This window comes from Nelumbo nucifera, chromosome 4 (assembly GCF_055504915.1).
Source record: "Nelumbo nucifera cultivar China Antique chromosome 4, China Antique-T2T, whole genome shotgun sequence".
NCBI classification, from domain to species: domain Eukaryota; kingdom Viridiplantae; phylum Streptophyta; class Magnoliopsida; order Proteales; family Nelumbonaceae; genus Nelumbo; species Nelumbo nucifera.
The window spans coordinates 12,074,445-12,095,511 of record NC_142652.1 but is presented as its reverse complement, the minus strand read 5'-3'; the positions used below and the strand labels follow the sequence as shown (position 1 = coordinate 12,095,511).

Genomic DNA, 21,067 nt, shown 5'->3' with positions numbered 1-21,067 from the left:
CCTTTTGTTCTTCTCCTTTTACTTTGGGTATCTCTCTACAGCCTTCTTCTCCCTCATCTAAATGGCAGTCTTCCTTTTCCTTCTCTTGGGTACCTGCAATACCTTCATTTCCCCCATCGTCCTTTTCCAAATCCATCACAATAAACAATTTCTCCTCATTGTCTTTTCCACCTCGCCCTCCTTTTTCTATTGCACATGGGTCATTATCCACTACCGGTGACGTTTCAAGAGCTGGAACTGCAAAATCCAAAGGCTGAAGGTTACTACAAGGATCAAATCAAATGAGTTTTGATGGTAAACTGGGGGCGAAGAAAGAACTGGATTGAGAGGAAGGGGGGAAGAGACTCCCTGATCTTGAATCTGGTTTTCACCGATTACTCCAAAGACAAACCCTGATGGTTTGGGTTCAGGTACAGTGTCCATTTGCGCAGCTGGGGGGAGCTGTTCCTCAAGTGGTTCCAAAGTCGGTTTGCAATGGATACCCGTCTCCACGAAACTGCCGTCCTGTCTTTGTTCTTGATTTGTATCTATTTTCTTCTCTCTCTCTATGAATCTCGTGTAGGCCTTCCAGTTTCCGTAGTAAAGTTACCAACCCCCAATCCTGTATCTCCAGAATCTCCGTAACAGCATCTTCAGAGAAGAGCAGTTCAGTTCCGAAAGCTTCAGAGTCTAAAAATTTGCAGGTCTTTGTCGAGTTGATGCTACCAATACTTGACAGCAGATCACCATCGTCTTCTTCCACATCTCTTAACGTCTCTCAATCTGAGTCATCTTCAGAGTCTCCTTGCGAGACCCTATTGTAGCGAGGGTTCGGCTTCTCAGGTGTCGTGGAGTTATCTTCAGTCGCCGGCCTCCATTGCAGCTTCAACCTAGTCGCCGAAGTCTTTCCCGCAGCCGGAGGAAGAGGGAGGGGGGGTTTCTGATCACCGTTCCTGTTTGGGGACGTGTTGAGCGGATAAGCGCACTTGGGGGCGATGATAGACCACAATCATCGTCCCCCATCGGCGCAAGGGACCTTTGCGCATGACTTTTAAAAGGGTCACGTGACCCAACTTGAAAATCCTGGCCCAAATTAAACTTCTGGATCGGGTTATGTAGACCCGGGCCCGACTTTTCATTTGTCTTTGTAAATTGAGCGCGAGGTGGCCTATTTTTCGATTGCAGCACCTCAGCATAGGATTTCTTTTGGGCCGTTGGATCCCATTCACATTTTTTCAAAAAATCTCCCTTAAATGGCCAAGAGTTCTCCTTTAATCTATTGCCCAACTTTTCAGTTTCCATAAACGCCTGGTCAACTTGACCTTTCAGACGGTCCACCCAGCTCTCGCCACATGGCCCCCAACAGTCCACGTCATCATCTTCTTCTACCTCCGAACTGTTCCATAGCCTTGCTTCAACTTCCGACGCCAACCACACCTTTCTCCAACAGTCATCCATGAAGATGTCCAGACTTCTTGGGATTTTTTCCAATCTTACACCTGCAACTTTAATCTTTGCCGCATGAAGGTTTTGCATGCAAAAACCTTCCAAGACCCCACCACAGGCCACTGCTATCTTATGGAATATGTGCTCCTGCCAGAGGTTGAAGGGTAAACTTAACTATGGTCTTCTGCGAGATATTCAGTTCGTTACAGGAGGGCGATCAATTTTCCACTGCAATCTGGCCAAGTTTGGTTTCAAGGACTCTGCTCACAGTCTGAAGTTCGGCCATGTCAAGTATTGTCTTATTCTTTTCAAATGGGATGAGGGTGATTTTCTCCTTTGGCTGAAGCGTCTCCAGTAGGATTTGCAATACTTCTTCCCAATCCTTAACCTCTGTTTTCACTTTCACAACTTTCCTCTTAAAGCAGTCCCCATTCCTTCCATCCCATATATTTTTGAACTCGTATCTGTTGAAAGTACTGTTATAGGTGTAATCTTTTTAGTTTGCTTTTGCTGGTTTTTTTTTTCCCAGTTTGGCTCACTTACCTCCCCAGATTTTTGTTCTTTTTTCAAAGTTTGCTCTTCAGTTTTCGAGAACTCCCATTTATTCTGGTTGAAATCATCAAGTGCACCTGTGACCATCTTCCACCCCTGTTTAGCTTGTCCCTCTGGAAGGCATACTAGCTGTTTTCTCCCTTTGCCAAAGAACTCTGTTAGTAAAATAAATCCTCCATTTCTATTCCTTCTATTTTCTACTGTGAATCTCTTCCCATTGTTTGTCGTTTCATTTCCCCACCCTTGTATTCTTTCTGCAAATAGAAGACCATCTACGAAACCTTTAAATCAGTCCACTACTTCTGATTCCATTATGATAGTTGCTCGTCGGTCTTCCCTAATTTTCAATAGCTTCTTCCCTCTGCTTGTTATTTCCTCCATAAGGATCTTCTTCTTCTCTAACTGAAGTATTCTTCTCCATTTTGTTGCCTGAACAAAACTCTCCATTTCTCCTGAACTTCACTGCACCTTCTTATCAAGTGTGTTCTTCAGCTACGAGGTACCATCAGTCCTCCATTAGTGGACCGGAAGACATCATCCTTCTCATTTTGGTTTCATAAACAAAGGAACTACTTTTGAAAAATAAAAACAAAAGAAGAAAATCATAGGTACAACTTATACTATACCGAATTACCTATTTAATCTCAAATACAAGGTTAAACCATTAGAACATTGGAATGAAGTTACCTTCAAATAAAACTTTTCTGTTTTTGTAATTTGTACTTGATATTGATTCTCAATTATCACAACTTGAATTTGTTGAACACCTCTGAATTGTAGATATTAACTCTTATCTGGTTTATCAACAAACATGATTGTATAGAAGTTACTAATTTGTATGATTCTCAGCTGCTTGCAGAGGCTACGAAACTAATTTGCGGTTCTGTGAAGAGTGATAATGAAATTTGGACTATGGACTACAAAAGCTCCAATGCTATTGGATCTTCTGAAACAGTAATGTTGAATGGCAGTAATATCCCCGAGTGGGCAAAGCTCCTTGAGCCTGTCAGAAAGTTACCCACAAATGTTGGAACCAGGATTAGAAAGTGTATTTATGATGCTTTGGAGAAAGACCCACCAGAATGGGCAAAGAAGATCTTGGAGCATTCAATCAGTAAGGATGTTTACAAGGGCAATGCATCAGGACCTACCAAGGTGCTTCCTTATGGTGAAATTTATATTCTTCAGTACAATTTACAAAAACTATTTCATACCAATAAATGCTGAAGTGTATATTTCATTTAGTGTGGTACTTGTTGATATATTCTCTGGCTGATTTCTGGTGCGTTTGCTTTGCATGTCATACATTGAACCTTGATTGCCAGTTGTCCTTACAACCACACATTCTGGAATTTCCCATGCATGCATTTTCCTTACAATTTATGGCTACTCTGGTTTTATTGGAACAATTCTTCTTCTTCTTCTTCAACAACAACAACAACAACAACAAAAAACTAAAAAAGGAAAAAAATTCTTAACATGCCATGTAAAAGAGACAATTTAATTGCCAGGTTCACCCTGGTGTTTCTAAAACGGTAAATACCTTGAGGGTGAATTTGATTGGGAAAAGATAAACAATATAGCATAACCTTCTAATATTTCACTAAGTTTTGTACCTTACTAGAAAATTTTGAGCATTTAGAGGCAATCTTCTTTGAGGGCTATCAATGTTCAACAGCTTGGTCCGTCAACATGGCTCTCCCTGCATGACACATTAGTTCATCCAGCATGGTTCTATTACATAGAGTCTCTGAACTAGTGTGTCATACGTTAGTTTACCTAGAATCAGATTGTACCACCTTTAATTGGTAGGATAGGTTAGGTTAAGAAGGCTCTCAAGGCTTAACAACAAGAACTGCATGTTTATCCAAAAATTGTGATAAGTTTCAAATTAGGGAAAATAGATCTTGAGTTGGAAGTTTACAATGAAAAATTTTAGGTAGGTTTAGTTTAGACTAGAGTTATAGGTGGCAACTAAATCACAAAATTACAAAAAATAATCTGCTTTGTGGAGATGTGATTCAGGATCTTATGATTTATGATATGATTCACAGTTTGAGTTGTGAATTCTTAAGGATCTATTCAAATATTGTGCCTGAATCCTTTTCTGCTAAAATATTACAATTATTGTTTGAATCCTACAATTTGTTTTGTGAATCTTTCAAATCAAATCAATGAAGACATACTTCTCTACTTCGTTATTTCTTTGTTTTGTTTAATTTTTTCAAGGGGATTTTGTTTTAATACCCTTAGTAGAATATGGTTTATTTTGGATATTTAAGACCTATTTTAAAACCATATTGAGCTTACTTTGCATTGTATGTTTGTTTTTTTTTTTTGATAAATGAATGGTAATTTATTCAAAGATAATAAAGTGATGTTACAAAACAGACTGCCCGAGGAGAGACACGAGCTAGTTCCTCTGCTCAACAACAACAAAGTATTACTTTAGGCTCAGAAAAAAAATTACAGAGCTGCCCAGAATAGAAGTTCCCTTGATACCCCTTGCTTTAGCTAACCCATCCGCTATGTCATTAACTGTTCTACCCACCCACTGAGAATTAACAATCATGTTCCTTGAAAACCACTTAACTTTTCTCATAATGTCCCTGTAGCACCAAATAACTGAATCTGGATTTTTTAACCAACCCACAACAACTTTGGAATCTCCTTCAATAAGCAAATTCTGAACTCCTAACTGATCTGCAATCTGAATACCTTGTACCGCCACTAGAAGCTCAGCTCTAATAGAGTCTCCTATACCCACAGAGCCGGAAAATAAAGCTAAGATATTGTGTCTTTATCTCTCAGCACCCCTCCTATTCTTGAAGGGCCTGGATTACCTTGGCTGGTACCATCAAAATTCAGCTTTGTCCAGCCTTCAGAAGGGGGCACCCACACTGCTGGTACCCTGCTCTTCTTTGTACTGCTCCTAGCCACAACTATCCAATTCCTCCATGTGTCATCAAAGGAGTATATTTTAAAGGATTCCAAAGATCTAAGCCAATGGATTGTCCTGGTCAAAATGCAGTCCTTTACGTTCTGAATATTTCTCTCATTCTCTTGGAAAATCCTTGCATTTCTTTCTTCCCAAATTGTCCACAGAGCAGCAGCTCTAATGCATCTCCACATTGTTTTACCAATTTTTGTGGGCCACACAAAGGAGGGGTCAAAGAGCTGATCTACAGTTGTAGCCAAATTCCACCTGCACCCAAACATGGCAAAGATCCAGCTCCAAATAGCATCAGAAAAGGAATAGGTTAAAAGTAAGTGAAAGCAATTCTCACCATTAACCCTGCAAAGTACACACCAGTTAGGAGACAAGCACATGGAAGGCCTTCTCTTCTGCAGTAGGTCTGAAGTGTTGATTTTCCTATAGAACACCTCCCAGCAGAAAATTATTATTTTAGGAGGTACAGGTGTAGACCAGATCTCCTTAGCTGGAAAACCCAATTGTTCCAAGGAAGAGCAAAGGGACTTATAAAAGGAGGCACACGTGAAGTAACCTTTTGGATTAGGGGACCAAATTCTTACATCAGATCTGAGAGGGTCCAGACAGACACTTCCAAGTAGTGACAAGAGGTCTGAAACACAAGAAAGCTCATGATCCCTCAAGCCCCGACGAAACCCAAAGTCCCAATTCAGAGAGGAAGGAGAAATAGAAGTTGGAAGAAAGTGTGAGATTGCTTTATTCTTGTAACAAGAAAGGGAATAAAGAGAAGGGAAACTGTCCTTAAGGGCAGATTTGCCCATCCAGATGTCTTCCCAAAATAAAACAGAAGAACCAGAATTGACATCATACCTGATAAAGTTGAGAAAAAAAGGGAGGATACTCTGAATTGCTTTCCAAGGAGTTGCCAAAGTGGCTCGACGTGATACACCAACATCCCATCCATTTTCCGAACTGCCATGTATACTCTCTATCACCTCATACCACAGTCTCTTCTGTTCTAAGGGCCACCTCCACAACCATTTGCCTAAGAGAGCATTAATCTTCAAAACTAAATTCCCTAACCCCAGCCCACCCTCCTCTTTCTTCCTGCATACTATTTCCCAGTTTATTAAATGATCCTTTTTATCCTCCCCTGGCTCCCAAAGAAAAATTCTCATTAATTTCTCCAACTTCTTGGCCTCCCTAACGGGAATCCTGAACATAAAGAAGTAGTATACCAGTAGATTTGCTAAGGAAGCTTTCAGTAAGGTTATTCTACCCCCTAATGAGATGTAGTTCCTTTTCCATGAGGCTAACCTTTTCTCAAACTTTTCTAAAACCGGGGCCCAAAAGCTGCTCTCTTGTGGGTTGGCTCCTAGAGGGAGACCTAAATACTGTAAGGGTCAGGAGGAAATGTGACAACCTAGACACTCAGCCACAGACTCAATAGCCCTCTCATCCAAATTCACACCCACCACACAACTCTTATCCAAGTTTATTTTCAGATTTGAAACTCTCTCAAAGTGTTTTATCAGAGACTTAAGATTCCTGACTGTTCTCCTATAACCCCCTTCAGAAAAGGTTATTAGGTCATCAGAAAACTGTAAGTGGGTCACCTTGATTCCACTTCTTCCTATCTTCCAAATCCAACCTCTCACTACTACTCCTTCCAAGTCTGCCTTAGAAATCAAACCGCTGAACACATCTGCAACTAGGGTGAAAAGGAAAGGGGAAAGGGGGTCACCTTGCCTTAATCCTCTAACAGCTAGGAAGAAATCCTTAACTACCCCATTAACCAAGACCGAAAAATGGCAAGAAGTTATGCAGCCCTTTATCCAATTACACCATCTAGCTCCAAACCCACAACACCCTAGGACCTCTAATAAAAAACTCCAATCCACCAAATCATAGGCCTTTTCTCATTAGCTATTAGGATCTGATCTGTTATTTGTCTCCCTTGCACAAATGCTCCTTGGGCTTGACTAATGATGGAGGGTAGCACTACTTTAATCCTCAAAGATAACACTTTAGCCAGGATTTTGTAAATGTTAGTCAACAAGCTGATCGGCCTAAAATCTTTAGGATTTTTTGCTTCTTTCTTCTTAGGGATTAGAGCTATGAAAGTAGCATTGACTCCCGGGCTTACTTTGTTGTTGTCCTCAAATTCCTTAAACACAGCACAAAGATCTTCTCTTACCACAATCCAACAGTCTTGATAAAAAGCCATGGTGAATCCATCTGGCCCAGGAGCTTTGGATCTGTCCATAGAAAAAACTACTTGCCTAATTTCCTCTTCTTCAAAGTTTGCATTGTATGTTTGTTAAAAAACCATTGTGTGGATTAATTGATTTTCACTCAAAATTGATTATATTGTCTCAGGCTTCTGGTTGAAACCTGAGATGATAGGATTCATGATTCAATTTTACTCACATTCTTTATGATTAATGATATGATTATTGATTGGATTGTTTTGATGAAATTTGGTTGGATGAAGCTGATAAAGACCCATGTACTGTGACCTAATATGAAGGCATTTAGAGGTGGTTTGGCACAAAAGGATGAAAATTACAAAATTGGGAAATTCTACATATTAAGCAAGCAATGAAAGAATGTATTTTGGGACAAATATTAGGTCTTTATGGATGCTGAATGGGTGCTAGTAAAGCCTTTTACATGGTCCCTGAAGGCTGATTGGTGCTAGAAATTCGCTCAAATATCAATAATGATGTTTTTACAAAACTACACATACAATAGTCTCTAGGGTCACCCAACCTCCTTAAACTAAGAAAAGTCAGAATCTAATAAATATTCAGAAATTTCCAGCTTTGACTCTTTGGCTCCTGCATCACACCCCCTCTCTTGGTAGTATGTTCAACCACTGTTGATGAGTGGGAGGACTGTGAGTTTATTTATTTATTTAGTTTGGAGGAGGGGGTTTTAATCCCCTTGAATGAAGGCTTTGCCAGTGGCAAAGACACATCTGTTGAGGATGCTGGTTCAAGTGCCTGATGGTGCTGGAGAAGGCCCCTATGTGGCTACAGAAACTATAGGAACCAGAGTTAAAATGTTGAACATAAACTTATGGCTTTGGCTCTTATTTTTTCAATGTTTGAATATCCGGTTATTTCCTGGATTTGTTTGATATCTTCTAAAATGCACTTTGTGCCATGTTCCAGTGAAAGTTTGACTTCTTTTACATGTTATAATTGTTTTTTTTTTTCTTTTCCTTTTGGATTATTGATTTCCTTACACTGAAACTGTTGTTGAACTTGGGTGTTTTTTGGTTGATTGGGTACAGAAAGCTGTTCTCTCAGTGCTGGCAGATGTGTATGGTGAAAATCTGCAGCAGAAACCTGACAAGGGAAGAAAGGGAAAGAGTATTAATGTGTCAGAGATTATTATGAAACAATGTCGTAGTGTGTTACGCCGTGCTGCTGCAGCAGATGATGAAAGAGTTTTCTGTAATTTGCTGGGAGCAACACTGTTGAGTCCTAATGATAATGAAGATGATGGTATTCTTGGATCTCCTGCCATGGTATCTCGGCCTTTGGATTTTAGAACCATTGATCTAAGGCTTGCTGCTGGGGCCTATGGTGGATCACATGAAGCTTTCCTTGAAGATGTTCATGAGGTATATTCCCTTTTCCTGTTTTCATCAAATTTATTGCTGCACAAGATTTTCTCCAGGATCTTCTTTAACCTTGCAGTTCAACCACTTGACTGAGTTTGCCATGTTGGTTGTCTTACCATTGTCTGTAAACAACCCCACCAGGTTCTTTAAGTTTGGGTTTGTCAAGCTTAGAGTTCATTGTTGGTGGCCTTACCTTACCATCTCCATTGAGTCTATTTACTGTTACAGCAAACAGCAGGCAGCTGACCACTCAGGGACTGATGAAACAGTCCAAAAACTCAAAAAAAAAGGATGCTAATTATCCACTGGAAAAGATTCCAGAAAATGAAGTAGTGCTCCAAAATCGTGAAATCACTTCAAACCTAAAGGAAAATATACTGCTAATCAAGCATTCCATAATTCATTCAGGAAAAAAAAGAAATCCAGAGTGCAGTCTAGGGTTTGAGATATCATAAACTGATTTTCTTCTAATTTTGGAGTAGAAAATCCCAACAAATCTTCATAAATCAAGTGCTATCTGCTCGTAAAATCTCCTTAATTTCCAGGATGTGTGTATATATGATTGTTGATGTCATCAGTCTGTAGAGATGACACCAGCAGGTTATCATTGGTGATGAGACAGCAGCAGGTACTGTGCTTTGATACCATGATGCTTTATATGACCATACTTGTGTGTATGTGGTGTACGAGGGTTGGCCAATGAATTCATGTGACCTTCAAACTTTTTATATTTACTAGGTCTGGAGAAAAAAAATATACACCCCTCTATGAGAATTAATGACAGATCTGTATTGAATACACAAAAATCCAATTATACCCCTATAACTCAATAGCTCAATGGACCTTATTTCAAACTTTGGAATTCCTAGTTGAAAATCCTACTTTAGCTCTGGAGTGCTAGGTTTAAACTTTGTCCACAAGCTTATTCTATACACAGACATATTGGCTGCTCTGTGAGTTAAGGAGAAGGTCCAATATGCTTTCCTCCTAACCTATCTCCTAATTGGAACTATCAATTTATATATTTTGTAGGATTTAATATCAATATAAGATTGCTATTGATGCTAAAAGTGTATGGTTTCTATTTATAATGGGAGGAAATTATTATATAGCATGGTGTTTACAATTGAGCTAGCTCATTGTTGCTCCCCTACAACTCCTGATAGGCTCCTGATGCTAAATAGTGATGTGATAAACTATTTGATAGGTTGGTCTTGGTCATGGACTAATGGGAGATTTTTTATAGATATTTCTGTATCCTTTATTTAAAAAGATTCTGGGGGTAGATTTCTGTGATTTTAGCTATTTTTCACAAGGTTGATGTTTGAATATGGCTTGTGGTTGTTTATTTTGATCTTGAGCTGAAAAGTGGATTTGTGACCTGATATGGCAGGTTTTGCATAATATACGCACTGCTTATGGGGACCGCCCTGATTTGATGCAGTTGGCTGAAGCATTATCCCGAAATTTTGAATCATTGTATAAACAGGAGGTCTGTAACTTATAGATTTTCTTCTCTTTTACTGCTTATACAACGAAATTCAGTACTAAGCCACTAACCGTCATGTTATGATATTTCATGTCATCTTGCTTTATCTCTCCATCAGTCATCCATGAATAGAAATTTAGAATAGCACACCCATTCATTGTGCAAGTTTTAGCTCTCATCTTACAACAGTTCATCTGTCTCAAATGAGTTACAAATCTATTAAAGAAATTAAATAATTCTTCATCTTGAGAAGGGTGACCATTAACATATCAAGAAATTTCACCAATTATATTGAGGTATACTGTACATACATATGTACGAAAATGCAGTCTTACTATTTGGTTGGCTTATTACTTGGTGGAGTGGATTATGTGGTTTCCTTTGTCTGGCCCATGGACATACATCACTTAACTTCATTGGTCCATTCACAATCTTGTCAGTTCTATTTTCACTGGTCTGCTTTTAGTTGAATATAGTAGCAAATTTTAAAGCATTTAACCATTTTTTTCACCTATGAATCAAAGGATATTTATGTAAACCAGGATTTGTCCTTGTCTCCATATATCAATGTTGTTCCATCTAGTTTTACTCATAACCTCAAATCGTTGTCTATATCTGTGTGTGTCATTTCATTATTTGCTTACTTGTGAGTAACCATGGACTTCTCTATATGATACAGGTTCTCTCCCTTGTCCAGAAATGTGCAGAAATTGCAAATGCAGAAGGTTTAAGTACAGAAGGAAAGAAAGAATTGGATGATATTCTTGTGTCTGCAAGTGAGATTCCTAAAGCGCCTTGGGATGAGGGTGTATGTAAAGTATGTGGCATTGATAAAGATGATGACAGTGTCTTGTTATGTGACACTTGCGATTCAGAGTACCATACTTATTGTCTGAACCCTCCACTTGTAAGGATTCCTGAAGGAAACTGGTATTGTCCTTCTTGTCTTGCTAGTCAATGTAAGACCCAAGATTCATCACAACGTGCCCAGGCAACCAGCCAGCAACGATGGAAGAGGTATCAGGGAGAGGATACTCCCCTTTTCTCAGATACGCTGATTCATTTAGCAGATTTGATGGAAGAAAAAGAGTACTGGGACCTCAGTGTGGAGGAGGTTTGTCCTTAGTAACCTTATGCTTGGTGCATTTTACATTATGATGTTGATCTTTTTGAAGTTTCTCTTGTCCTTTTCAGGCTTATCTTATCCATGTCTCTTTGGTGCATATGCCCACTACTTTAGTGCCAAGATATGTTACATCATTTTTATGCACTGTGTCAAATGTAGGACCACACTGTTGTCTTCTTTTCATGCAAATCTAGTGATGTTATAATGCTCTCAGATCGTATTATGGTCATAATTGTTATTCTGTTCCCACCATCTTACTATTAAAACATCTTGCCCTGGCATAGATATCTCTGTTACAATGGCTTGAAAATTCCCTCTATTTCATTTTGGTCTTGTCCATATACATGATCGATATCCTTTGTATCTTTACCATTTTTTTATAGGTCTTTGTAGCTTTATTTGTAGCTGATGATCCAGCAGTAATGCAGGCAGGCATAATTCCCAACGAAAGTGTTGCCTGCAGATCACAGTTGCAAGAAAACCTGGGGGGAAGGGGTGACAATGGTTCCAATAGAAGGGGGATTCCACCTCCATGCACAGACTCCAAGAGTTTTTTTAAGAAACTGCTTCATTCCTCCATTGGTTCACTAACTTCAAAATCAGAGAGAATGCAACTATTTGGAGAGGGGTTCTCTTCACAAAGAAACCTTAGCCCTAGCTTGCTACTCAAGCAACCTAATAAGATGAAGAAGCTCTAAGCAAAGTAGAAATGCACAAAATATCTCACCTTCTTGCTGAAATTCATTAGCTGTCATCCCTGCTGAACTGCACCTTTTGATGGATTCCCCAGGAAATCAATCAAACTGCTGATGTTTTAGCTTGGGAAGGGATTTTTTTTGTATAGTGCTAACACTTTACCATCTTAGTTGATCCAGGCCTTTCTTTTTTGTTTTCCTGGCCTATTTGTACATCTGTTATGTACCCCCCCCCCCCCTTGAATAAAGTTATCTTTCTCTTAAAAAAAAAAAAAAGAAATGCACAAAATATCTCGTGATCATCTTCTTGAATATTCTTTCATTGTCTTTCAAGGTTCTTGTAGCATTGGGCTAAAAAATTTCCTGAGAAGGTTCATTGGCCTTAAAGCATTGGGATTTGCCCCAAGAGGTCTAGGCCGCTAGAGAGATTATTGGACCTGCCTAGGCTGAACTGAACATTATTCTTCCCTGACACCCTTTTCTAAGGTTGTCTTGTTGATGGAACTGGTGTACCTTTTTCAGGGCCAAATTCTTTTTTTTTTCCAATTTTTTCTCTTTCATTTTTCTTTTGCTTGTTTTCCCCTTCACAATAACTCCCCCCCTCCCTTTTTTTCACATTACTTTGTTGAATTTTTAACTTTTTTTTCTTTTTCTGTAAGTGATGCATTGGGAGGAGAAGGATGATCCAAAAATAGTGTGTATAGGATCTTTCTTGTCTTAGTGATTGCCAACTTATTTTTTACTTATAATGGTGAAGTATGGGACAGGGAACTCAAACTGGGAGCCGGGTGAATCCAATCTACCTTATGGATGGGCAGTGTGGAGGGGTATACAGAAATCAGCAAGGTATTTAAGATGGAAGTAGATGGGTCAAGAATTAGTTTTTGGCAAGAGGTGTGGTGTGGAAGTTGCCCTCTCAAGGATAGATTCCCAACATTATTTGAAATTGCTCTCAATAAGGAATGTTTGGTCTCAGAGATGTTCTCACAGGAGGGAGGGGTAAGATGTTGGTGCCCACTTTTAGAAGGAATCCAAATGATTGGGAAATTGTAGCTGGCAGATACTCTAGCAAAACAGGGAGTTGATAGACCTAGTCTATTTTGGGCTAAATTGTAGCGGTCTGTATCACAACAGTGGGGTGATTGATCTACATAATTTGGCCTTATCTGTATATCGTAAAACTCTGGAGTGCAGAGTAAATAAAGAAACTGTAATCTGTTTTCAATTTAATAAAAAGCTAAATTCTCTTTTGCTGATAAAAAAAAAAAAGATCAGGAAATTGAGCAGTGGGAGGAACTGATGCAAAACTTAAGTACAGTCAGATTGGACAGTGCAAGAAGTGATAAAAGAATTTGGGTTGGGGAGAAATCTGGAATTTTCACAGTCAAATCCTTTTATAACAGAGTTTGCAATGATAAGGCAAATTTTCCTGAAAACAGGGTCCTGAGATCTGCAGCTCCCCTCAAAGTTTCTATATGTAGGTGGCGGTTTTGGGGAAGTGCTTAACATCTGATAACTTATCAAATAGAGGGTTGGTGGTGGAACCTAGTAGATGTGTGGTGTGTGGTGAAAACTCTGAGTGGGTAGAGCATCTTTTCATGCACTGCAGTTTTGCATGGGAGATATAGATGAAATCTTTGAGGGTGTTTGGAGTAACAGCTCTGTTTCCCAAGAGACCTGTTGGTATTACTATGGACTTGAGATGCGTGTGGTTTATTGAGGAAAGGAAAGGTTTTCCAGCAGTTACAGGAGGCTTTTTGAAATAGGAGGCTTTTTGAAAACAAGTTCAGTACAGTAGTTACAGTTTTAAAAGGTAGCTGGGGAAGGATATACTCATGGGCGGTGGCACAAAGTTATTCAAGAATATTACCTTATAGCTCTTTTATTTATTTAATCTTTTTTTGTATGAAATTAGTCAAAGTGGAATTTGGGTTGTACAAAGAAAATACTTGCCTTGTCCAGTACCTAATTGTGTAAGGCTTTGTACATGTTCTGATTATATAATGAAATACTTTACCTTTCTCTCACAAAAAAAAAAAAAAGAAAAACTTATTTTTTACTTGTAATGTCAAGTTTAATGTTCCTTTATGGCTTTCTTTATCTTGGGTGCAGAGGATCTTCTTGCTAAAGTTTTTATGTGATGAGGTGCTGAACTCAGCTGTTATTCGTGAACACCTTGAGCAGTGTGCTGATGTATCAGTAGATTTGCAGCAGAAATTACGATCTCTTGCCATAGAATGGAGAAACCTGAAATTAAGAGAAGAAATTCTGGTTGCCAAAGCTGTAAATGAAAACACGACCATGTTTGATGGAGTAAGAGAACCTGGAATAGAAGGGATGGATACTGTACTTGCAAACTATGGTCAACGGATTGGCAAATTGAATGCTTGGTGTAACAGATCCAACTGCAATACTTCTTTCTCTGGTAATTTGTTTCAGCTAGAAGATGGTTCTGAGGGGAGTGGACCAAATGATCTCAATAAACCCCCTGGTTGGTTTGATTCAAAATGCATTACAAAGAAAAATGACAATAGTATTAGAACTACAAGCATGAAGCCTAGAGATATTGAAAATCACATGAAAGATGCTCTCCCTGTTATTAATAACAGTCTAATTCCTGGAAATCCTTTTTCCTGTGTGGTTTCCACCAAAAGAGATGAATCTGACCTGCAAAATGAGCAGCCACTGTCAACTCCTCAGCAACTAGAAATCAATAACTTGGATAAAACAAATGATATTCAAGGTGATATGAACAGAAAGTGTGAGTTGAGTACTGAAAGGAATGGTTCTATTCTGCCTGTTCTTGATGTTCTACAACGACCTCGTTTTTCATCTGATACTAGGAGAAGCTATTTGACTGAACATTATCCTATGCATTTGAACTCAGATTCTATATTCCCTGGACATCACCGTGGTGTCCAACCTGATGTTGAAGAATCACAAACCTACAATCTTGAGGTGAACTCTCTGAAGAACGAAATTTCGCTTTTACAGGATTCCATTGCCAGTGTAGAATCACAGCTTATGGAGGTATCTTTGCGGAGGGATCTTTTGGGTAGGGACTCTGCCGGACGACTCTACTGGGTTTTAGCCAAGCCTGGACAACGTCCTTGGTTGGCTGTTGATGGGAGTGCTACTGCACAACAAACACAAAGAACTGTGGAAGAGCACCCGGATCTGTTTGCAAATAATTCAATTTTGAGGTGTTCTCTTCCATTTCACAGAGGTGTCAATAGTTCAAATTCAAATGCAAATGAATATGATGTTTGTTTTCGGCATTCTTCGTCTTCTTGGGTTTCCTATGAATCTGATGCTGAAATTCAAGAACTTATTGGGTGGTTAAAAGCCAGTGATCCAAGAGAAAGAGAGCTGAAAGAATCCATTATACAATGGAAGAGATCAAGACCTCATGGCTCCCAACAGTCTAGAAATCCTGTACAGGATGAGATTCATTTGACCTCATCAAAGTCCTTGGATTGTGAAAAAGTGGTGATTACTGATTGTCTTATCACTAGGGCTGCTAACATACTGGAGAAGAAGTATGGTCCTTGCTTGGAGCTAGAAACTTGTGACATGCCCAAGAAGCGTGGGAGGAGAGCGAAAGTAGCTTATGAGGAGAGAATGTACAGATGTGAGTGCCTTGAACCTGTATGGCCATCTAGACATCATTGCCTTCTGTGCCACCAGACCTTTTTCACTGTTGTGGAACTTGAAGTGCATAATGATGGAAAGTGCAGCTCAGGATCATTCGCCCATGCTAGCAATAAGGAAAATGATGATCTCTATAAACGGAAGGGGACACGTCAGGAGTGCAATGAGGAAGTAGACATATCTGAGCTATCAAAGAGTAGGAAGTTTGAAATCAATTCTAGGTTGATTAAATTTGACAAGGGGGTAGCATGCCCATATAATATCGATGAAATCAGTAGTAAGTTTGTCACTAGAAATTCTAACAAGGATCTGGTGCAAGAAATAGGACTTATTGGTTCAAATGGGGTTCCTTTGTTAGTCTCATCAACTTCTCCTTATGTTAGTGATCCTACATTAATGTTAGTCCCTATCCAAAAAGATGAAGCTGATCCAGGTGCCAAGCCTGCAGTAAAACGGCTAGTGTTTTCACAAGAGAATGGCATTGCAGACAATGTGAACCATAACGATGGTGTATACGATCTTCCCAAAGGTTTTGCTGCCACTGGCATCAGTGAGTCACTAAAAACTGTAGGACCCACATATGAATGTATGAATCATAGAGATTCTCTATCTTGTTTAGATAATAGAACTGCAGACCTGGAGGTTGGTCACTGCTGCATGGTTCCTGAGTCTTCATTGAGACCATTGGTGGGAAAAGTTTCTCAAATTTTAAGGCGCCTCAAAATTAACTTACTTGACATGGATGCTGCTCTTCCCGAAGAGGCCCTGAGACCATCAAAAGGGCAATCAGCAAAGAGATGTGCCTGGCGTGCATATGTTAAGTCTGCAGAGTCCATATTTGAGGTAAATTGAATTCTTTCCTTTATTTGGTATTCCATCATTTATTATGCAACTGGAATTTAAATTGCTCATCAGATTTTAGACATATTTGCTATTTTCAATTTTTGATCTGTAACTAAAATGGCCTATCCATCCAACGTTACTCTGTTACTCTGCCTGCACATTTACTAAGGAAAGTAGTTGGTGTTGACGAGAAATGATGACTAAAATGTATGTATGCATAGCAATATTTATATATGAGGGTAGTATTCGAGATGGAATCCACCTCAGTACATCCATACATGTAACGTGGTCAGACATGGCTCACATTCATGTAGACGGGGCATGACATTCAGTGGGTCCACCCTAGGGACACAGCTAGATCGTGCATCAACTCAATTGAGTTGATGGATGCAAGAATCCAAGCTTCTCTTGCACACCATTTACCACTTACATCTTATCATCCATAGAATGTGATTTTCCAGGTTTACTTATCACTATGTATGTGCTAGGTGAGACCCATTGGACAATTATTTGTTATTCATTTTTCTTCTCTTCTTAGTTTCTCAAGAGTTGAATGAAGTTTGAACAAAATATTGATTTATTCTTGCAGATGGTTCAAGCAACTATCATATTCGAGGACATGATTAAGACAGAGTACTTGAAGAATGATTGGTGGTATTGGTCATCCCTATCTGCTGCAGCCAAGACCCCTACTGTTACCTCCCTTGCTCTTCGACTATACACACTGGACTCCACCATTGTTTATCAGAAGGTTCTACCCACTTTGGACCCAATAGACAATCCAAAGCCAAACAACAAACCAGGCAAGAAAAGGAAGGATACAGAGGGTTGATCTTGAAAAGCATGCATGTCTTGTTATCTGAGGACTCGAACCAAATCTAATATAATCCTCTGTGGCAATGTGAGGTGGCAGCAGGACGACCTTATACAATGTGAAGGAAACTTCCAACTTCATTGTGGTTTGTGGGTCCAAGGATCATTGAGGATAAAGATGGAAATTTGGGGAAAGTTACTCACACTGTTGCCTCCTTTTTGTATATATAAAGCGTTCCTAACAGGCTAACACACTAACATGGATGTTGGATCAGGAAGAATTCGTTGAAGTGGGCTTCTATGGAGGTTTGAAGAAGCATTTTGAATGAACTGCAACAGCAGTAATTGGGACGTATTATTCCGAGGGAGGATGATGAGACCACCCCCTAAGAGCCAGATCAACATCCACATACAAAGGGAACCAGTGTATAAAAAAAAAAAAAAAAAGGAAAAGAAAAATGAAGATTAGCAGATGTAATTAATATATTTCATTCTTTTTAATATGCTTTCTTCTCACCTCTTGTTTTTGTTCATGCTCTTTTCTCCGCTTTATATGTCCCTGACGAGTAGTGTTTTTCCCAAGAATGAAAATTGGTGGAGGCAGCTATTATGCATCATCCTGTTCCTGTATTTGTTGCCAGCAAAAAGGCTTGCAGGTTCAATTGGTTAAGTAAATTCTGCGTATTGTTTGGAACTTACCTTGCTTTTTTCACCAACCTCTTCTAGTTCTAATTGATTTTTCCGTCCACTATTTACCCTAATAGCAAGAGTTCTATTTCTTTTCTAATTTCTTGCCCCTTTTTTGGTGGACCTCAGCAAGTTGTCTATCATTTGGTTCTCCATCCACATTCATATTCTCCACTTAGAGGTGAAGTCCTTGAAGACAGAAACAAATGTTTGAAGATTTCTGTTCTAATTTCATTGAGAAGATCTGTACAAATATATACAACTTATAAGAATCAATATAGGAGCTATTCTAGGAAATAACCCATTAAATAAGAAAATAAATAACTAAAAAAAAGGGTAAAGATTCTGACTCAGATTCCACAAGGAATAATCCTCGTCATCCCTTTCCAACACTCCCCCTCAAGCTGGTGAATGTATATCAATCATTCTCAGTTTGAATACATTTGTCTCAAACTCGACCCTAAGTAATGGTTTAGTGAGGATGTCTACTTCCTGTGATCCAGATGGCACATAGGATAGACAAATTTTTCCACTTTCGATCTCTAATTTGATGAAATTTCTGTCAATGTGAACATACTTCATTCAATCATGTTGAATAGGGTTGTGTACAATTGCTATTGCTGACTTATTGTTACTATACAATTTCATTGGACTATCAAGTGGAACATTTAAGTCTGACAGTAGTCGTTCAAGCCATATTAACTCACAAATCCCTTGTGCAATTGCCCTGTATTTTGCTTCTGCATTACTTTTGGACACAACAGTTTGTTTCTTACTTCGCTATGTAACAACATTCCCCCAAACCTTTGTACAATATCCTGTAGTAGACTTACTGTCATCAACCGAACCAGCCCAATTAGCATTTGCAAATCCCTCAACTAACCGGTTATCAATTTTCTTGAACAATATACCCTTGCTAGGAGTTCCTTTCAAATATCTAAGGATCTGATCAACAGCACACTGATGTCTCTCGGTTGGAGCATGCATAAACTGACTAACTATGCTAACACTATAGGCAATATCGGGCCTAGTAAGTGATAGATAGATTAGTTTTCCCACAAGACATTGATATCTCTCTTTGTTAGCTGGAGGATCATTCTTAGAGATCTTATGCTTCCAATTCTTCTCTAGTGGAGTGCTAGCTGGACGACAACCAAGCTTCTCGGTTTTCTTCAATAGATTTAAGATGCATTTTCTTTGAGAAATGAAAATATCAGTTTTGCTTCTAACAATTTCCATCCTAAGGAAATACTGAAGTTTTCCGAGATCCTTAACTTTGAACTCAGATTGTAGTAGGCCCTTGAGATTCGTAATCTCATCATTGTCATCACCAGTGATTACCATATCATCAACATACACAATCAATATTGATTTTTTTCCATCCCTTGATTGTTTTATGAAAAGGGTTTGATCTGTTTGTCCTTGTGTGTATCCAAATCTTTTCATAACTATGCTGAATCGAGTGAACTATGCAACATCCATTTGGTGCAATTCCCAATCCAAGTTGGCTGCCATAGACAAGAGAACCCGTATAGAGTTCAATTTTGCAACTGGTGCAAAAGTTTCTTCGTAGTCAAGCCCGTATGTTTGCTTATACCCTTGAGCAACCAAACGCGCCTTGTATCTCTCTATTTTCCCTTCCAAGCCTACTTTCACCGTAAAAATCTACTTACAGCCCACTAACTTCTTCCCTTCATGCATGTTTACAATTTCCCATGTATTATTGTCATTTAGTGCCTTCATCTCTTTCAAAACAGCAGCATTCCATTTTGAATCTCTTAAGGCATCATATATATTTGCAGGAATTGTTATATTATCAAGTTGAGATACAAATGCCCTATGAGTGTTAGATAAACGGCAATATGACAAATGATTTGAAATCGGATGTTGAGTACAAGATCTTACCCCCTTTCTTATAGCAATGGGAAGATTCAGATCATCAATTGTAACAACACCTCTTTGTGAATCTTATGGTGAATCCGCCATAGGTTTCGATGATTGGTTTTGCTGAATAACACGGGGCCTCCTTGAGTAAACATTTAGTTCACTTTGTTGTTGGACTAACCATGCCTGTTAGTCAAGTTACTGTTATCTCACTGACATGGTGAGCTTTGGAGGTTTCTAAAAGTTATGATGAGTTTAAGAGAATTCATAAAAAGTGATGGTGGATTTTGAACAATTACCCTTTAACAATTGTATTTATTCTGGATAAATCTCTTAAACTACCTTTATTGTTCACGAAATTTACAAACTGTACCTGTTTACATATTGTCTTAAACTACCATTTAAGTTTTTTGAAAATTGTCATCATCGTGACGAAAATATTAATTTTACGTTTTTACCCTTCCCTTAAGTCTCACACAACGAAGAGGAGAAGGGGGCGGAGGAAGAAATCACCGCCGGTCCACTTCAACGGTAATCGACTGTCCTTGTTTACTTTTTCCTCATAACTTCATGGATTGGGAAATTGGAATTGACGAGGATATACATTTGTTCAAACATTGTAGGTGCAGCTTACTTTTAAAGAGCCTAGAACCGGTGTTACCATTGTTAAGCTAACCCAGATGGACTTACCAGAGGAGGATAGGTTGGGTTGCTGCGGTTCTTTCTGATCTGTTATTTATATTCTTCTGGTTTTGCGGCATTTTTTAATTATTTTTCTTTATTGATTATTATTGTTTGCAAGTTACGATGCGGATATGGCAATGCTACAGTTGTTGAAAACCTCGAGATAGGTTGGTGGGAGCTCATCTTCTACAAGATACGAGCAGTTTTTTGGTTTCAGACGTTGAAACTTTATCACATAAATAGGTTGTTTCAGTAGAAAATTTCACAACCATTTATCTTGTTTCAAGCCTTTCCATGATTTTAACATAAAGGCTGTATGGGTAGTGGAGCCATTGATTTGGTGGTTCATGTTCGTTGAAATCTTCAATGCCCCTTTAATTCGAACAAAAAAAAAAGAATAGTAGAGAGATAAATGGGAGAGCAGAACATGGCCAATCGAACATTTTGAAGGCATGTAATCTCTTTCCCTGTCAAGTAGATCTGCCAAGATCCCGGGCTAGTCATCGCCACCACTTGGTTCGCCGTCATATCTCTCTGCCAAGACAAATACGACACCACTCCGCCGACTTGGTTTCTCCTGCAACTCCGCTGCCCACTCTTTTCCCCTGTCTTCCAACATTTGCACACCGTGTCTCCTGCAATTCCCCTGTCCGTC

General features: G+C 39.0%; 1 protein-coding gene across 2 annotated transcripts in view; it reads left to right on the top strand.

Moving 5' to 3' along the window:
* LOC104607891 (methyl-CpG-binding domain-containing protein 9-like) overlaps window positions 1-17,774 on the top strand; it is a 45,055-nt gene extending 27,281 nt beyond the window's left edge. For both annotated transcript variants that reach the window (XM_010273645.3, XM_088903214.1), the window contains exons 5-10: window positions 2,827-3,132; window positions 8,208-8,540; window positions 9,934-10,032; window positions 10,709-11,143; window positions 13,963-16,344; window positions 16,934-17,774. In XM_010273645.3, coding sequence (XP_010271947.2) covers window positions 2,827-3,132; window positions 8,208-8,540; window positions 9,934-10,032; window positions 10,709-11,143; window positions 13,963-16,344; window positions 16,934-17,176 — 3,798 coding nt within the window. In that variant the 3' untranslated portion in view covers window positions 17,177-17,774. The remainder of the gene's footprint in view (window positions 1-2,826; window positions 3,133-8,207; window positions 8,541-9,933; window positions 10,033-10,708; window positions 11,144-13,962; window positions 16,345-16,933) is intronic.
* Window positions 17,775-21,067: the final 3,293 nt, after the last annotated feature.